This window comes from Microcebus murinus, chromosome 22 (assembly GCF_040939455.1).
Source record: "Microcebus murinus isolate Inina chromosome 22, M.murinus_Inina_mat1.0, whole genome shotgun sequence".
Lineage (NCBI taxonomy): Eukaryota > Metazoa > Chordata > Mammalia > Primates > Cheirogaleidae > Microcebus > Microcebus murinus.
In genome coordinates, this window is record NC_134125.1 from 7,032,220 (window position 1) to 7,052,346 (window position 20,127).

General features: G+C 45.7%; 1 protein-coding gene across 3 annotated transcripts in view; it reads left to right on the top strand.

The window, feature by feature from the left end:
* ATP2A2 (ATPase sarcoplasmic/endoplasmic reticulum Ca2+ transporting 2) overlaps positions 1–14,546 on the top strand; it is a 66,922-nt gene extending 52,376 nt beyond the window's left edge. Inside the window, exons 20-21 of one of the 3 annotated variants that reach the window (XR_001158432.2) lie at positions 77–1,666; positions 4,136–14,546. Coding sequence is in view for 2 of the 3 variants with exons in the window: in XM_075996542.1 (XP_075852657.1) it covers positions 77–346 (270 nt within the window). In the remaining variant the exon portion in view is untranslated. Of the gene's footprint in view, positions 1–76 lie in introns of all 3 variants that reach the window. The other 2 variants (XM_012782315.2, XM_075996542.1) reach the window with 2 other exon arrangements.
* Positions 14,547–20,127: the final 5,581 nt, after the last annotated feature.

Consider the following 20,127-nt stretch of genomic DNA (forward strand, 5'->3'; position numbering starts at 1 on the left):
GACCAGGGCTAGGGACCAGCTGCCTCCTTTCTGGCAAGTCTCCAAAGCAGCATGATGAGGCTTCTTTGTGTTTCAGCTCATCTTCCAGATCACACCGCTGAATGTGACCCAGTGGCTGATGGTGCTGAAAATCTCCTTGCCTGTGATTCTCATGGACGAGACGCTCAAGTTTGTGGCCCGCAACTACCTGGAACCCGGTAAAGAGTGTGTGCGTCCCGCCACCAAATCCTGCTCGCTCTCGGCATGCACCGATGGGATTTCTTGGCCGTTTGTGCTGCTCATAATGCCCCTGGTGGTCTGGGTCTATAGCACAGACACTAACTTTAGTGATATGTTCTGGTCTTGACTGACAGTTTTCCATAAAGAAGATGTTTAACTTAATCAATTAATTTTTTATTGTTTAAAGCAACTGTCTATTTCTGCTGAATTTTCACATGAACATATTGGCTGGTGACGGAGGTTTCATACTCTAGATTTTGTTTTGCTTTTTCTGACTCCAGTGGGGCGAGATTTTCCTTTTTTATACACATAATTAAAGTGTCCATTGACATGTACAGAGAACTAACACTATTTTATGCAAATATTTTTTTGTAGATGAAAAAGCATGTACAGTGTTCTGTTTAATACTCATCCTTGTATAAAAAAATAGTTGAGCCAGCAGACATTGTCAGCAAATTAATTGGCAGCAGATTTTAGGAAATGAATGTGTGTGGTTTTTTCTAAAACTAAATAGCATGTATTGTGTCTTTTGCATGATAATCTGGATTTAATTTGATATCACAGTCTAATTTTTATTCATTAAGCCAATTTTTCTGCACTGAGCAGAGTCCTGCTACCTCAGTCAGTATTTTTTGGTTTGCCACTTCCCTCACCCCCTTCCCCCAGCCCTCTGTTCACCCCCCCCCCCCCACATCCCCAGCCCCACTCGGCTTCTTCTGTAGGATTTTGATGGTCCTGTTTACATCAGTCGTTTTAATAAGAGGTATGCCTGTTCTCGCTTGTGCAGAAAACATTGTTCCAGATTCGATCGACTGGGTTTATGTCCCTTCACATAGTTTTTAAGGTTATTTATTTAAATGTCTAATGTATTTTATTGTAACAGACATTGTTTTGCGCCAACATTGCCTATTTCAGTGGCACTTACAATCTAGTATAAAAAGTAAAATAAAACATTTTAAGTGGACAGAGAAAAATAACGGTCTTGTTTTTAACTCTTAAGTGGCTTGCCTTGATCTAATAGGTATGTCCAGCTTTCTATTAAGTTCTTAGCTTAGAACTTGAGTTTTACTGTGCTTGAGGGGAAGAAGGATCCTGTTCTGCTGCATTAGGTAGTTGTAGGAATTATATTTTTTAATGTATAGGCACTAATTGTCATCTGTGGTATACATTTTATGCTAGTTTCTGCTGGCCTGTTCTGCCTAGTGTAGAGAACAAACATAAGGGCAAGTGTGTGTGTGTGTGTGTGTATGTGCGTGTGTTTTGTAAAATCTGTAAATAGCACATGACCAAATGAACATATTGTATAGAACTATTTTTATTTGAATGTGGCACTAACCACCACCATCTTTGCGCATGTTCGAGATCAGTCTTACCAACAGTATATAAGTCATTAACAGTCCTAACTCTGGTGTTTTCCTCCAATGCCTTCCAACATCCATCAACTAATGTGAGTATTTCTTCCTTGGGATTTGGATGCTTTAGCCTAAAGGTGACTGCCACCAAATGTGATAACTGTGTCATTAATGAATAAGCCCCCTTGTGTCAGACTGCTGTGTTCTGTGACGCCCATGAGCAGTACAGGTACCCATGGTGCCTGTGTTGGCTCTCGGAGTGGCATTAGCTACCTGGAAGTGTGACTCCCATAGATTTCCACGCCCTGCCTGACAATGGCTCAGCAAGATGTCAGGGTGGGCTGAGCCAGAAAAATGGCCTCAGGGTAAAAGCCTCATTCTGTTTTGGCCAGAGCTATGCTGCCTCTAGTGCTGAAATGAGGATTCGTAAAAACATGGGAGGGGGCTTTTGATCTTTGTTAGCTGCAAGGAATCATCCCAGAACTTTGCTTTGTTCTTGAAAAAGCAAACATCTAGGGAAAGCTAGCAACTAACTGAACTAGTAAACTTGGGCATCAGTAGGTTCCTCTTAATAGGCCACCTTCCCCACCTTTTCTGGGTCATATCCTCAGTGGATAAGACTTAGCTCTCCAGGGCATGTCAAAGCACAGTTACTGGGGCATGGCTTGGCTTAGCCCAAAACTGCCGGCCAGATGAGGCGGCCTGTGCAGCAGCACCAGCCCTTCCCGTGAGGCCCTGACTGTGCTGAAGCAGCTGCGCAGGCTCTGGGTGCTGGGGCAGCCTGGCGGTACGATGCAGATGCTTGGAGTTTGGGGAGAAGTTAAGGGTGTCAAACAGGACAAGGTGCTGTCAAGTTCAGAGGTCCAAATTTAAGGGGCTAGAAGAGAAGAGCATAGAGACTGACTCTAAAAGCACAATCCTGGTTGGGCTCGCTATGCCACCTCTAGCTGCTTTTGGGGAGGAGTTCTCAGGAAGGGAGGCCAGGTTGCCTAACAGAGAATGTTGGGGCAGGGTTGGGTTTTGCCATCATACGTATGAAAAGAAGTGGGTTGAGTGGATCAAATGCAAGGAATGTGTCTGAGCCGCAGACTGAAGTAGGCTGTCTAAGCTTGTCAGGTGGTATGCTATTCGCTGGAAACAAAACTAACCAGCTAGCTTTTCCTGACTCAGTTCCTTGACTTAGCAGCTTTTACAAAGAAAGTTGAATAGTAAGGAGGGTTGCAGGAGGAGACACACCTGACTCCAAATGGCCCTGGGCTGGCTGTTGCCTTGTGGGTTCTCAGCTTCATTCCCCTCCAGCCCAGAGAGAGCGTTTAACCACCTGCTTCCTTTCGCCCAAACAGCTCAGAGCAGGTTAGGCCCACTGCTGGCTTTAGCAGGGCCACCCGGTCCATTCCACATGGGCTTTGCTGGTCAAAAACATTTCAAAATCTACTCCTCGGGTGAGTCAACCCACAAAGACCAAGTCTAGCGCCATGGTGTTGGGCACATCTCTGTCCTTAGGCCTCCACGCTGCAGTGAGGGCCAAATGCTCAGCCCTGCCCTCACCCACCCCCCTTACGAGGGGACATGGTAAATGGAGAGGGCGGGGTTGGCTTCAGCCCCACCATGCACCTGCTTGTCAGGCAGCTCTTGCCTAAGACTCAGCTTCCAGTTCTTACCTGATGGGCAGGTAACTTATGAGCTACTTGTCACTTTTTGCTACCCAATGCCTTCCCTGCCTCTTTGAGCTTTGTCCTTTTCCCAGAAGACCTGCAATTCTCACACATGCCCTAACTGGGACACCACTGCAGCGGCTCTGTAAAACGCAGGCAATCTCTTCTGGAGGGAACAGTCCTAAGAACTCAGTGAGCTCCCAGGCAGGCAGGGCAACCAACCAGCCTCCCTCACAACAGCTGCCACGTCACCCTCTGACTGGGGCTTTAGCCCAGTGAGTGAGGTGCCCAGACCTCAGGAACACCGAGACCACAGCGTTAGCTCAGTGTCTGCCAACCACCTAGCCAGAGCCTAGAGCCAGCGCCCACAGTCTGCAGTGCCCATGAGCTAGGTCAGTGGCTGCCCTCGACTGTAACCACCGAGTTCTGTTCAAACAACCTCCCTACAGTAACCTAGAAAGGTGGTCCTCGGCCTTCTTTACCGAGGGAAGTGGCAATGAGCCACCAGGACTGGGTGGATGGAGCGGGGCCTTGGCCCAGAGGCCAGCTGCGCCACTGCTGTGCTGCTCACTCCGCCGTCAGCCTCACCCTCCGCACCGCTAACCAAGAGCTTGTCCTGCTTGTCTCACTGCTCTAGCACCTGCAACGATGTTAAGTGTCTGCCTCGTGGATTTTTCCCCAGAGCCTTTGCTGTGGAGCCAGATGGCGCGAGGGGTCTGTGTCAGTCAGTGCTTCTAGATGCAACCCTGTGTGGGCGGCACCTCAGGGACAGTTAATCAGAAATGCTGGTCTTGAAATCAAGCTGAATATTCCTTTTCAACTGTCACTGTTGATCTTCATCTTAAATAGTTAATCTAACATTTCCTCCTATATTTCATGAAGCTGATTTCCTCTCTCTTTCCTTTTCAGCAATACTGGAGTAACCACTTCCTAAACCATTTTGCAGAAATGTAAGGGTATTCGGTTGCGTGCATGTGCGTTTTTAGCAACACATCTACCAACCCTCTGCATGATTGATGTTGGGGGGGGGGAGAAAAGTAGAAAAAAAGTTCCCAACTCATTGTGTGTTATGTGGAGGAAATGTGTATTACCAATGGGGTTTTTAGCTTTTAAATCAAAATATTACAAATGTACAATTTAGCTTAAGGAATCAGAAAGCCTCTCCAGAGAAGTTTGGTTTCTTTGCTGCAAGAATAAGGTTCTAAAACCTTATCCATGAACTTAGAAGCCATCAGCCAAGTCACCACATTTCTCTGTGCAAAAACATCACAGCTTATGTAAATGTACAATATTCAGTTGTAATGCATGCTTTCAGTTGTAAGTAGCCAATTTCTCTACAGTAACATTGAAACATGCTACTTTTTAATTGGCCCTGTACAGTTTGCTTATTTATAAATTCATTAAAAACACTACAGGTGTTGAATGGTTAAATGTAGGCCTCCAGTTCATAACTTTGGTTATTTTTTTAGAGTGCAGACAGCTATTTCGCACTGTATTAATTGTAACTTATTTAATGAAAGCAAAAGCAGTAGACAGATGTTGGTGCAATACAAATATTGTGATGCATTTATCTTAATAAAATGCTCAATGTCAATTTATCAACGCATGTTTGACTTTAGACTGTAAATAGAGATCAGTTTGTTTCTTTCTGTGCTGGTAACAATAAGTGTTGCACAGACATGGTTTCAGGTAAATAAATCTATTCTACGATAAATTCTCAGTGCGGTGGTGACTGTTCTGTGGGAGGGTGAGTGGTGGGTACCAAGGGCCTCCAGCCTCGTGCCTGTACCTCTGCCGGGAGGCAGGGAGGGCTCCGTCTGAGCAGAGTGGCTCTCGTGGGTACAAGGGGGTGGAAACTTTTTGGACATGACTTTGTGCATAGGGGAACAGACTGGTAGAAGTGCTGCCTATGGGAAAACACGATCTGTAAGAGCCCTGCCTGGCTCCTTGCCCTTCAATGACAGGAAAGCTAAGTGTGTATCACCAGTGGGGTCTTCGGAGAAACAAACACAAGGCCTAACTTGTCACCACAATCAAGAAAGCTGAGGCTCCACCCAGAGTTGTCGGCAGCCTGAAAAATTTTGGAGATTGTAGCAATGGAGAGATGCTTCTAATAGTGTTCAGATGCAAAATGTAAAATCCTGCATATCCTGTTGACAGATGTAGAAGAGAGAGTGAAATGTAACTGAAACAGCTACTAGCATTCATCCCCTTGCTGGACATTCAGTGCTTATTTTCTGGAGATGGGTTCGCAGTTGGGCTTGTCTCAATTTTTTTTATAGTAATGTAAGAACCACCTTATGGAATTCAAAAAATAATCAGGATGCAAGAATTGGATGATTCTATAAGTCTAACAAAAACACTACGAGTCCTATCAACCCTACTGATGTAGTAAAACTTGATAAAATTTAACATCTATTCTTTTTGTTGTTGTTGTTTGTTTTTTTGAGACAGAGGCTTTCTTGCCCAGACTAGAATGAGTGCCGTGGTGGCAGCCTAGCTCACAGCAACCTCAATCTCCTGGGCTCAAGGGATCCTTCTGCCTCAGCCTCCCGAGTAGCTGGGACTACAGGCATGCGCCACCATGGCCGGCTAATTTTTCTCTATATATGTATATTAGTTGGCCAATTAATTTCTGTCTATTTTTATAGTAGAGACAGGGTCTCACTCAGGCTAGTTTTGAACTCCTGACCTTGAGCAATCCGCCTGCCTTGGCCTCCCAAAGTGCTAGGATTATAGGCACGAGCCACCGCGCCCGGCCAGCATCTATTCTTAAAAAGAAAAAAGTATACTGAAATTCTCAGTTATCAGAACAAACTTAAAAGTAAACTAGGCCGGGCGCGGTGGCTCACGCCTGTAATCCTAGCACTCTGGGAGGCCGAGGCGGGCGGATTGCTCAAGGTCAGGAGTTCAAAACCACCCTGAGCAAGAGCGAGACCCCGTCTCTACTATAAATAGAAACAAATCAATTGGCCAACTAATATATATAGAAAAAATTAGCCGGGCATGGTGGCGCATGCCTGTAGTCCCAGCTACTCGGGAGGCCGAGGCAGGAGGATTGCTTGAGCCCAGGAGTTTGAGGTTGCTGTGAGCTAGGCTGACGCCATGGCACTCACTCTAGCCTGGGCAACAAAGCAAGACTCTGTCTCAAAAAAAAAAAAAAAAAAAGTAAACTAGAAGTGTTAAGACACTTCAGGCCGGGCGCGGTGGCTCACGCCTGTAATCCTAGCTCTCTGGGAGGCCGAGGCGGGCGGATTGCTCGAGGTCGGGAGTTCAAAACCAGCCTGAGCAAGAGCGAGACCCCGTCTCTACTATAAATAGAAAGAAACTAATTGGCCAACTAATATATATAGAAAAAATTAGCCGGGCATGGTGGCGCATGCCTGTAGTCCCAGCTACTTGGGAGGCTGAGACAGAAGGATCGCTTGAGCCCAGGAGTCTGAGGTTGCTGTGAGCTAGGCTGACGCCACGGCACTCACTCTAGCCTAGGCAACAAAGTGAGACTCTGTCTCAAAAAAAAAAAAAAAAAAAAAAAAAGACACTTCAGAATTACACTCAAAGTCCATTATTGCCCACTACCTAACACTTCTGGATACATGAGTCAATGTAATCAAAGAAAAAATGGAATGAAAAAAAAGCAACGAAGGGTCATATCTAATCGATGGAAACATCTTATTCTTAGATAGGAAATTTTCCTATCTTAATGTGGATGATCTGTAATTCTTACTGGTACATGGAAATGCCAATCATGGTTTTAATCAGGCAGGTTGATTCTAATAATGAGAGGAACAAAGTGATGGAGTGCACCAAGCTCTTAGTGACACACAAAACTATAGTAATTATGGGTACAAGCATACAGTTAGAAGAAATATGTTATAAAGTATTTGATACTATAATAGGGAAATTACAGTTAATAATTTATGTTTCCAAATAGCTAGAAGAATTGTAATGTTCCCAACACAAAAGACAAATATTTGAGATGATGGATATCCAATTACTCTGGTTTGATAATTAAATACCAAAACTCCCAGAAAGCTATAGTAATTAAATGCATAATTTGAAGGGTGGTGTTTCACCTTGGCAAGTGAAAGTTGGCTTCTTACGTGGGTGGTCATCTTGAAAAAATAGAGCTTGTATCCCTTACACCCAATAAATTGCAAACAATTCAAAAGATTTGAAAAATGAAACTACACTCCCAAAAGAACAGCAGTTAAATGATATAAACAGGAGAAAACCTGAATGGTTTATAAATGTGAAAAGATGCTCAACCCTTGGTGACAAATTAAAATCACAAGATACCATTTCATGCCTGTCAACTGACCAAAAAAATGGGTCTCCTGATGCCAAATACGTGGAGGGCACATCCTCCCTACATGGGAGGCAAGTGCTTGGAACAACGAGATGGTCTCCACACCCATCCTTCTGGTCCACTCGTAGATCATCCAGACACTCGGACGTGTACAGAAGAGCCACACCAGAGTGTTCATAAGAGAAAAGTGAAACAATGTACCAGTAACAGCAGCAGGAAAATGGATAAATACATTGAGGCATATTCAAATCATACTCGACAGCTATGAAAATAAACTATAACTACAGGCTTCGGCCTAGATAAATCTCCCTGAACAGTGAAGCTAAGTGCAGGGACAGAACATCTGCATGCTGTGTTTCAAATATGCACACCACCACCATACAATAGTCTCTAAATATGGCCTATGGGCCAAGCCAGGCTGCTGAGAAGGTGCATGCACCAGAACGGAAATGAACATGGACTAGTAACAGATCAATAACAAAAATTTGCAAATAACAGGAAGAGAAATCCCGAATCAGAAAGTGGTTAGTTCCTTGAGAGAAAGGGGGTGAGATGAGGAAGGGTGGGCAGGGCTCTGCCTACCCAGGATGCTTGGGTGGTATGCATACAAGTGGTCATGCTTGTTTGCATGTCAGATTAAGTACACTACAGAAGTACTAAAAGAAAACATAGAAGATGAAAGGCCTTTCTAAACATGACACAAAATCCTGGAAGAGGAGTGACAAATTGACTACATAAAAATGTAAAATTTCTGAATAGAATATACCTCTCTAAAGTCAAAGTATGTGTTTTTTTTTTTTTTTAAGCCAGTCAAATTTAGCAGTGGGGGGTTGTAAAGTGTATGTTTGTGTTGGATATGACAAAGTGAATTTCCTTCACATCTCATTTGCAGTGAAAAAGATTGATCAGTCTCTCCTTTGCAGGCGGCATTGGGAAATAGGTACGGAAATGCTGAGGGTGAGGAGATGGGGGGCTCACTCTCCAAAGGGCAATTTAACAGTATCAGATTATGAATTGTCTTCACTTTCTGATCAAGCACTTCACTTTCATGAAATCCTCCCATATGTTCACAAAACAAGTATAATCCCTGCTGTGCTGTTGTAGCAAAATATTGGAAATGAGCTGGATGCTCATTAATAAGCAAGGTGATGAATAAACTAGAGAACCACGGAACATTGTCCAGCCCTCAAAAAGGACAAGGTAGACGTGTGCCAGCAAGAATGATGCCAAATATACGTGTCTGCCCAGAGAAATAGTCACACGCACAACAGTCTGTATGATAGTCTACCATTCATGTTACAAACAAGGAAGTTCACAGTTTCTATTATAGCAAAGATGGTTACTAAGAATAACTACTGGGATATCGACAGCAGGTGGTGGGAGTCGGGGTTACAGAGAAAGGAGGAGGCAAGACCAATCCATGTGGTAATGAACTTGAGTTGGAGACACCAGGATGAACTCATGTTAGCTTCCTATTGATCCAGAGGGTTCCACACAGAAATACTGACAGTGATGTGCACACATACTTCATTGCACCATCAGCTGAGAAGGCGACAAGCACACTTAGCTCCTGGTTTTAGGTTTCTAACACCACGTCCAATAAAAGGATTCAGGGCTTCTTGAAGAAATGGCTGATCCAGGGTTGGGGCAGAAAACACATAGCACATGCCTGGAGAATATCGTAGTGCCAGAAAGTGAGGAAGTGCTCAAAAACGATCAAAGCTGGGGTTACTGTCAAAGAGACACGGGAACCAACTGAAAAAGCTCCAGACAGCCAAAGCTGGAACAATTTGAGCATCAAAATAAAGTAGTATTGGGTTATAATCCAAAAGTATAAAAATAAATATCTATGAGTCCATATTGATTATAAATAGTTACATGAATAAATGGGAGTGACGAGAAATCTGTACCAGAGAACTCCAAGTCATTTCTGTAGATGCTCTGCCCTTACGGCGAGTGATGCTCCCCCTCCTCGAGGACTGCGTGTGGTGACTTCCTAACCGAGAGCACCCGCAGCAGACGGTGGACACACCTGACAGACACCACTTCACCAGGCGCCCCGAGGTTAACAAACACCACCTCAGCCGGGTGATGTCATCTTGATTTGAAGTGTTGAAAATGGCATTTTACCGCTGTGGTCTTTCTCCCAAAGCACATCACCTTAGTCTAATCATCTGGAAAACACCTGACAAATCCCAAAAGATACAGCTCTGACCAGCACTCCTCAAAACTGTCAAGGTCATAAAAAACAGGAAAGTGAGAAAAGTACAATCACCAAAAGTAAAAGCCTGATGGAGGCTGGAAGCGGTGGCTCAGGCCTGTAATCCTAGCACTCTGAGGAGGCCGAGGCAGGAGGATTGCTCAAGGTCAGGAGTTCAAAACCAGCCTGAGCGAGACCCTGTCTCTACTGAAAATAGAAAGAAATTAAATGACCAACCAAAAATATATACAAAAAATGAGCCGGGCATGGTGGCACATGCCTGTAGTCCCCGCTACTCGGGAGGCTGAGGCAGGAGGATCACTTGAGCCCAGGAGTTTGAGGTTGCTGTGAGCTAGGCTGATGCCACAGCACTCTAACCCAGGCAACACGGTGAGACTCTGTCTCAAAAAAAAAAAAAAAAACCTTGATGGATGGATGTGGACTCAGAGTTGACATAGCAAAACAATGAATGAAATTGTAGATGAGAGGAAATTAACTAAAATGCAACAGAAAGTAAAAAGCTGGGAAATACGGAAAAAAGGTTAAGACAACTAGAAGATGGGCTGAGAAAGTGATAAAGTCAAATATATTATTACATTCCACTGTCATTCAGAAGACAAGAGAGTGTGAGAGAGGTACTATTTGAAGGGATAATGGCTAAGAATTTTCAGAACTGATAAAAGACAACAATCCACAGATGCAAGAATCCTAACAAGTTGAAATAGGATAAAAAAAAAAAAGAAATCCAAGCCAAGACATAGTATAGTGAACTGTGAAAACCAATGGAAATCTTAAATAGGAGCTTAAAAAAAGGCATTACCCTTCAAAGGATTGACAGACTAATGCTGACTCCACAACATGAACAATGGAAGCCTGAGAACAGTGGGGTGACAGCTTCACGTGCTGAAAGAAATGAATGGCAACCTGGGGAAAAATAGTATTTAAGGAATCAGGGTGAAATAAAGATATTTTCAAACAAAAACTAAGAATTCTTCACCAGTAGACCCACCAAAGAAAACTCCAGACAGGGATAGGTATAAACAGTTTAAGTGATCTGAGGGCTTCTGTCTTCCAAGAGGACAGTAAAGACCTTGATTAACTTCCAGTGTGGACGTGGGCGAGCTTGTTGCCATTCCTAGGATAACTACTAAGGAACAGAAACAGGCAAAGACAACCAAAGAAAAAAACCTAAAATGACATAATAGGATAAAATTATACATTCCAATCCCAAATACAATCAATATTATAAAAATATACTAAATATATTACTTCTGTTGCTCTGTTTCTGAAATGGTGATATTAGCATGCCTCAGATGTCCCTGTTTTGGAAAGCAATCTTACTTCGAACGTGTAAGTCCATGTGGTAAGAAGAGATAAAAACATGTCCAGTAGTCAGCTAGTGAGTGTCTGCAAAGTTCAAATTGGTTATTTTTCCAGCAAAATTAGTGGAAATTTTAGTAGTATTTTGTAAGTTTGGAAACTACCTTGTAAATCAAAATACTTTGATTTGGGATTTAAAAAGTACAACGTTTAACGTTTAAATTTCTTTGATATTTATCAATCAATTTGTTAAAACAACTTTCATTGAAAACTGACACTTTACTTTTATTTATTTATTTTATTTTTTGAGACAGAGTCTCGCTTTGTTACCCAGGCTAGAGTGAGTGCCGTGGCGTCAGCCTAGCTCACAGCAACCTCAAACTCCTGGGCTCAAGCGATCCTTCTGCCTCAGCCTCCCGAGTAGCTGGGACTACAGGCATGGGCCACCATGCCCGGCTAATTTTTTCTACATATATTAGTTGGCCAATTAATTTCTTTCTATTTATAGTAGAGATGGGGTCTCACTCTTGCTCAGGCTGGTTTCAAACTCCTGACCTCGAGCAATCCGCCCGCCTCGGCCTCCCAGAGTGCTAGAATTACAGGCGTGAGCCACCATGCCCGGCCGAGACTTTACTTTTTAAATAAACTCTGCTGATGAACTGTACAAATACAGAAAGAAGGATGGCATATAAACTTATGTGATTTCAGATTATTTTTGGAAAAATAAATTTTGGTTGCTTCTGGGGAGGGAACTAGAAGAAAGGCAGGATGACACTGCTAAGAATAAGGTCAGAGGGTCTTGCCCTTGCAAATATCAACAATTATTATAAAGCTACAGTAATAAGGCAGTGCCTTATTGGTGCTGGGATAGATAAACTGATCAATAGTATGGACAGGAGTTCTCAGAAACAGTGCACTTCTACGAATGCCTGATTTATAGCCAGCTAACATAATTAAGTCAGTGGGAAAACCAGTCATTTTTTAAATAATTGGTTGCTATTCATGTTTAAAAATACGATTTTAAAAAATCAATGCTACAACTGTATTAACTCCCCTTTAAAATAGAAAAAAAAATAAAAAATCAATGAAATTGGATTCCTATCTCACACATAGCATACATTTCAACCTTGAGATAGGGAAGGAAGTATTTCTTAAGAATTAGAAAACACAACCATAAAGAAAAATATTCAACTACATTAAAATTAAGACCCCCTGTTAATCAAAAGATACTATAAACTGGGAAGGAAATAGCAGAGGACGTAAACAGGTGGAAGACCATACCATGCTCGTGGGTTGGCAGAATCAACATTGTTAAAATGTCTATACTACCCTAAGTGATCTACAGAGTCAATGCAGTCCCTATTAAAATACCATCATCATTTTTGCAGATATAGACAAAATAATTTTACGCTTCATATGGAACCATAGAAGACCTGTATAGCAAAAGTAATCCTAGGCAATAAAAACAAAATGGGAGTTACCAGTTTACCAGACTTCAAACTATATATATTACAAGGCTATAGTAATTAAAACAGCTTGGGACTGGCACAAGAACAGGACATTGACCAGTGGAACAGAACAGGGAACCCAGATATAAAACCATCCTCATTAGCCATCTAATTTTTGACAAAGCAGACAAAAATATACACTGGGGAAAAGAATCCTTTTTTTTTTTTTTTTTTTTTTTTTTTTTCCCAGATGAATTGGTGTAGAAGGGAAAAGAATCCTTATTCAATAAATTGTGCTGGGAAAACTGGATAGCCACATGTAGAAGACTGAAACAGAATCCGCACCTTTCACCTCTCACAAAAATCAACTCACGCTGGGTAACAGACTTAAACCTAAGGTGTGAAACTATTAGAATTCTAGAGGAAAACATTGGAAATACTCTTCTAGACGTTGGCCTAGGCAAATAATTTACGAAGAAGACCCCAAAGGCAATCAGCATCAACAAAAATAAATAAATGGGACCTGATCAAATTTAAAAGCTTCTGCACAGTCAGAAAACTGTCATGAGAACAGACAGACAACCTACAGAATGGGAGAAAATTTTCGCAAGCTACACATCCGATAAAGGGCTGATAACTAGAATCTATTTAGAACTCAGGAAAACCAGCAAGAAAAAAATCAAACAACCCTATCAAAAAGTGGGCAAAGGACATGAACAGAAACATTCCAAAAGAAGATAGAATAATGGCCAGCAAACATGAAAAAATGCTCAACATCTCTAATCATCAGGGAAATACAAATCAAAACCACAATGAGGTATCACTTATCTCCAGTGAGAATGGCCTTTATTAACAAGTCCCAAAACAATAAATGTTGGCATGGATGTGGAGAGATAGAAATACTCCTACATTGCTGGTGGGACAGCAAACTAATTCAACTTCTGTAGAAAGCAATATGGAGATACCTTAAAGCAATACAAGTAGATCTACCATTGGATCCAGCAATCCCATTACTAGGCATCTACCCAAAAGAACAAAAGACACTCTATAAAAAAGACACCTGCACTTGAATGTTTATAGCAGCACAATTCACAATTGCAAAGATGTGGAAACAACCCAAGTGCCCATCAATACATGAGTGGATTAATAAAATGTGGTCTATGTATACCATGGAGTACTATTCAGCTATAAGAAACAATGGTGATATAGCACCTCTTGCATTTTCCTGGGTAGAGCTGGAACCCATTCTACTAAGTGAAGTATCCCAAGAATGGAAACATAAGCACCACATGTACTCACCAGCAAACTGGTTTCACTGATCAACACCTAAGTGGACATATAGGAATAACAGTTATCGGGTGTTGGGCAGGTGGGAGGGGGGAGGAGGGGATGGGTATATACATACATAATCAGTGCGATGCGCACCGTCTGGGAGATGGACACGCTTGAAGCTCTGACCTTAGGGGGGAAGGAGGGTAAGGGCAATATACGTAACTTTAACATTTGTACCCCCATAATATGCCAAAATAAAATGATACTATAGCCGGGTGAGGTGGCTCACGCCTGTAATCCTAGCACTCTGGGAGGCCAAGGCGGGTGGATTGCTCAAGGTCAGGAGTTCAAAACCAGCCTGAGCAAGAGCGAGACCCTGTCTCCACTAAAAATAGAAAGAAATTGACCAACTAAAAATATATATAAAAAATATAAAAAATTAGCCGGGCAGGGTGGTGCATGCCTGTAGTCCCAGCTACTGGAGAGGCTGAGGCAGTAGGATTGCTTGAGCCCAGGAGATTGAGGTTGCTGTGAGCTAGACTAATGCCACAGCACTCACTCTAGCCTGGGCAACAAAGTGAGACTCTGTCTCAAAAAAAAAAAAAAAAAAAAGATACTATAAAAGATACTATAAAAAGAATGAGGCCAGGTGTGGTGGCTCACGCCTGTAATCCTAGCACTCTGGGAGGCCGTGGCGGGCGGATTGCTCAAGGTCAGGAGTTCAAAACCACCCTGAGCGAGACCCCATCTCTACTAAAAACAGAAAGAAATTAATTGACCAACTAAAAATATATATACAAAAAATTAGCCGGGCACGGTGGCGCAAGCCTGTAGTCCCAGCTACTCGGGAGGCTGAGGCAGGAGGATCACTTGAGCCCAGGAGATTGAGGTTGCTGTGAGCTGGGCTGACGCACGGCACTCACTCTAGCCTGTGCAACAAAGTGAGATCTGTCTCAAAAAAAAAAAAAAAAGGATGGGGCCGGGTGCAGGGGCTCACACATATAATCCCAGCACTTTGGAAGGCCAAGTTTGGAGGATCACTTCAATCCAGGAGTTCAAGACCAGCTGGGACAACATAGCAAGATCCCATCTCCACAAAAAATTTTTAAAAATTAGACACACTGGTCCCAGCTACTCGGGAGGCTGTGGCAGAAGGATCACTTGAGCCCAGGAGTTGGAGGCTGCAGTGAGCTATAATCACACCACTGCACTCTAGCCTGGGTGATAGAGCAAGGCTCCATCTTTAAAAAATTAAATGAAATTAAATTCAGAATCATGGTTGCCTTTGGCAGGGGTTGGGGGATGGAAGAGAGAAGTAGGGGATGGGGTCTGAGCACACAGGGTGCTCCTGGGGTGATGAAATGTCCTATTTCATGACCTGTGTGGCATGTACACGTGTTATACCTGTGGTTCCTTAAACACCAGCTATGTTTTCATATACTTCTGTATGTATGCTATATTTCACCAATTTTACATTTTTATTAAAAGCATAAAAGAGATACTCATCAGCCCCTGGGCAGGCTCTTGCCTTGGCCCATGAACAGAATTATTCTGAGTGGAGGCTGCTCTCCCAGATAGGCTTAGGGGTCTCCACAGACCCTTCACCTCCCTCAGAATGACAGAAGCTTGGCTTGTCTCTACAGCCAACATTCTGGACAATGCTCCAGGTGGGGGCTTTGTGTAGGGGTCACCTCTGTCCCTGACACACCGTCAGGCGGGAGCAGCCTGCAGGGCGCTGGCTGGCTTGTTTGGGCCCCTCAGGAATGGGGTTTCTGTGTGGGTCCAGCCTGTCTGGAGGGCAAGGGCCTCAGGACAGACCCCTGTTCGCCACGATTCCCACTCAGTTCCTGGCTGGAACCCCTGTTGCCCTGTGGGGACCAACTAGGGAGATGGGCGAGGGCCTAGTGACTGCAGTCGTGGGTGGGGGGATCCAAGAGTCAAGTAAGAATTTCTGGGCCTCAGGCCCACACGGGACCAGGACCAGCACCGAGAGAGGCTCAGGGCAAATCTGCTCATCTAGCGCCAAAGAGGGCCCAGCCACGGGGCAGAGGGCAAGCCCCTGTCCTCAGGGACACTGACCCCAAGGACCAAGGTTTAGCCATCAGGGGCTGCTCCTCATCTACACGCCCCACTCCAGGCCACTGAGTGCTGACATCCCTGCCACAAAGCCCTTGTCTGACGACAGGGAGAGAGGACCCAACTCTTATGGAGGCACAGAGAGGCTAAGGGAGCTGCCCACGGCCACACAGCATAGCAGGCCACCCCTCAGAGAGAAGCCTGTGCTCCCAAAGGCTCAGCCCTCCTTGTAGGGAGGGTGGGTGACTCTTGAGGCGGCACCGAAGGAGGGGGGACTCGGGTGACACAAGCTGTGGCACCCACCCCCAACACACACAGGAATCAGTACAGACTCCCTCAGCCCGCAAGCAGTGGTGTCCGACCTCATCCAGGAAACCCCCAAACCCAGAGCTGGACAAGGGAAGGGCTCCAAAAAGCTCAGGTGGGGGCCTCGAGCCAACCACAGGCTCCAGCTTCTGCCAGAGACTGGAGGGCTCCTGCTTCTCCCCTAACCTGCGGCCCACAGATGGGCTCCCCGGGGCTGGCCTGGGCTTACAGACTCGCTGCACAGAGGACAATCTAGCCAGCCCCCTGCAAAGTTCCAAAAATGATCCTAACACTCTCACTCTGAAAGTCCCTGCTAGGAATTTACCCAAAGAAGGAAAAAGCTGTGAACACAAAGGAGGTCACCAGAGGATTGTTTATAAAGAGACAGACACTGGAAGATTTAAGTGGCCGGCAAGAGCTGCATTGGGATGGGGCTGCTCTTGCCAGACTGTCTACAGCCTCTAAATCCACCAGGGCTGAGGAGGAGTGCTTAAGGTGGCTGTTTTCTCGGGAACAGACTATAAAATTGTGGAGAGATCATGGTTGAAGCTCCAGGCAAGAGGCTCTGGACAGACAGAAACAGCTAACATGTCCATCTGAGACTCAGTTTGCTCATCTGTGAAATGGGGCTAACCCCACCTCCCCAACCTCAGCAGGTGAGGCTGAGACGTGATGATGGGCCCAGATGAGCACTCAAGTAGCAGCAATTAAAGCAAATCAAGGCAATGGTGCATCTGCCACACCTGAGACTGGCAAAAAAAAAAAAACTGAAAACACTTGATGCTGCTGGTGAGGATGAGGAAAATAAGCACCCGCCTCCACCTGCTACTGCCAGAGTAACCTGGCAGCGTCCTTGACAAACTTCAGCGCGTACACTGAGACCCAAGAATTTCACAAGGAACTTGACCTTTGCATGTGCTTGGACTATCAGGCCAAAATATGTTCATGACAGTGCAGGCTGTAAAAATTATAGAGAAGACAGGGAGCAAGTATCCACCAGTAGAAGGGTTGCAGAAATTGTGTCACCCACAGCCTGGAAACGAATGAAGGACACACTGACATTGCTTTGCATAATTAGGCAAACTGAATTATTTTTCTAAAGGTAGAACCAGAAATTTATTTTGGGGGAGGACACTGGGATTCCACAGAGATTTGGAAGTAGATGTATTTTTAATTTTATATCTTTGAATTTAACTGTGTAGTTTTTCTAACACATATATATTACAAATATATACTGTATTTCACGTAAATTAAGATGTGTTAACAGGGTGATTTAGATGCAGACTTATAGCCCATTTCTTCACTGTTTTATTTTTTATTGTGGTAAAATATATATAACATAAATTTTACCATTTTAAGAATTTTTAAAAATTTCGTAGAGATGGAGTCTCACTGTGTTGCCCTGGCTGGTTTCCAACTCCTGAGCTTAGCAATCTTCCTGCCTAAGTCTCCCAAAGTGCTGGGATTACAGGCATGAGCCACCACACCCAGCCTCGTTTTAACCATTTTTAGGAGTGCAGTGCAGTGGCATTAAGTATATTCACCGTGTTGTACAACCACCATCACCACTTCCAGAACTTGCCAAATATTCTAAGCAGAGACTCTGTCTGTATTAAATACTCATTCACTATTCCCCCCCTCCTGCCCTGCAACCTCTAATCTATTTTCTGCCTTGTGAATCCAACGACTAAGTACGCCTCAGATAAGTGGAACCAGACAGGATTTGCCCTTTTGTGATTAGCTTCCTTCATTTAGAATAATGCCCCCAAAGTTCATCCATGTAGTAGCGTGGTAAGACTTTCTTACTTAAGGCTAAATACTATGCCACTGTATGGACACACGTGTCTCATTTTGTTCATCCATTCATCGGTCAGTGGACATTTGGGCCGTTTGAGTCCCTGTTTTCGATTCTTTCAGGTGTAGACCCTGAGTGGAATGCCGGATCACACTATTTGGAGCTGCCAGACTGTTTTCCACAGTGGCCGCGCCATCTTACAGCCCCACCAGCCCAGCACAGGCCCTGTCCTTTTTAAATTAGTGTTTTCTTTCAGTGGCTGCTCAGGAGGCCGTCTGTGGGCTTCTGGCTTACTCCTGGCCCTGCCGGTATCATGCGGGCTGTGAAGTCAGAGACATGTGCTGTGCTGCCAGCGACCTTCCACAGCAGGCTGGGAAAACCCCAGCCCCAGCCCTGGCTGGTGGCAGCCCAGGTGTGGCCCAGGTGCAGCTGGGGCAGGTCTGCCAGGCCCGCACAGGCCTGGAGGCGTCTAGACAGCAGAGAAGCCTGCCCTTTGTGCACCAAGAGGGGAGGTGGCAGCCAGGGCCTCTCGGGAAAACTTTAGTGTGGCACTTACCTCAAGGGCCCCTCCCAGTGCCAGGGATTGCTGGTGACCTGCCCACGGCCGCTGTCCCCGGGGGCTGCGGTGAGGTGTGTGGAGTCTGGCCAGGGCAGCCAACATCAGCAGAGCCCGCAGCCGCGCCGCAGGCCCAAGCGGCCTCAGAAGAGCCCACGGCGAGCTCTGGGGGCGGTTCCTGCCGGCCTGGGCCTGCCCCAGGGCGGCGGAAGGTGGGAACGCAGGTGCAGCCAGTGGAGGCCGGTTCCTCCCACCTCAGCCACCAGCAGCTGTGCGAAGCCCCAGGTCCTCTGGCGTCAGGCCTGCCACTCCTGGGACCCTCAAGCCCCCTCCCAGGCTTCTGTCTGTATTTGCTCAAGGGAATACCAGTCAGGGCGGGGATGTGATAAAAGATGCAGATTCCTGGGCCACGGGCCCTGCCCTGGATTTAAACTTTGGTACTGGCCTGGAGTCCACACCGCAGAGCTGGGAAAAGCTGGCCTTGCTCTCTGGGGAGGAACTCGCAGGCAGGAGCGTGGGCCCATGCGGTGCTGGCAGGGAGAGCTCCTGCCATCAGGGGACGTTTGCAGGGGCCACAACTACCTGGCATGGGTCCAAAAGGGGAGAGAGAAAGATAGGTCCACATCGGAGCCCTCAGCCTCCCGCCTGCTCAGCCGAGGGTCCTCTAGCAGAAGGGCAGGCGGGCTCCAGAGCGATCCCACCACCCAAGTCCCCAGGGAGGCTTGCACTCCCCTGGTGACGAGCACCATGCTGATGGCCTCCCAGACCAAATGCCCACCTGGCCACTGATCCCTAGCCAGTCTCTGAATCACCTGGAAGGCAGGAGATGGCAGGACTCAGTTAAAACAGCCTCCAGCGGCTGCGTGAACCTCCAGACACCAGAAGGTACTGTGACTGCGGACATTTAGGGGCCGGCCCCAGTCCTGGCAGGTGGCTCAGTGGGAAAATCCATGCCTGGGGCTCCCTGCCCTTCTTAAGTTTTTGTTTGTGAGAAAGTGGCAGTGCCAGGCAAGAGCTTCGGCAGCCTCCCTCCCAGACTTCTCCCATCCTTTGCTGTGGACCAAGAGTATTTTCTCAAATGCATGTGAGGAAGCTTCAGCCGCCTCTTCCAACCCAGCTGTCACCATGAGGCTGGAGCTGAAGGTGGGAAGGACCTGGGCGTCCAGCCCAGGCAGGTGCAGCCGGGACGAAGTGGCCCGGTGTGGACAGGCCACAACGATCGAGGGCTCCCCGCAGAGCCAAGGGTGAGGTGCCCAGTGATGCCTCAGGGCCTGGGCTTCAAGACACTGGTCCAGATGGGATTCCTGCTCCAGCAGGTGTGCTGACAGAAACGAGAGGGGTGCATGGGCTGGGCTTCCTCCTGGAGTCTGGGAAAGGCAAAGGTTTTACCTTTTCTCTCACCGCAGTACTTACTGCAGTAACCAGGCTGAGGCAGCCCTTGAGGCTGCATCCCGGAAGGAGTACTCAGGCCAAGGGACAGCGTCTTGCCCCCCCCACACCCTCACATGGCGAAAGTCCAACTGCTTGCCGGCCTCCCTAGAGTGGCTCAGATGAAGTGCCGCTGGGCAAGCTTTGGCTCTGGTACTGAAATACATTTTCACAGAAACTTTTTGCCCATT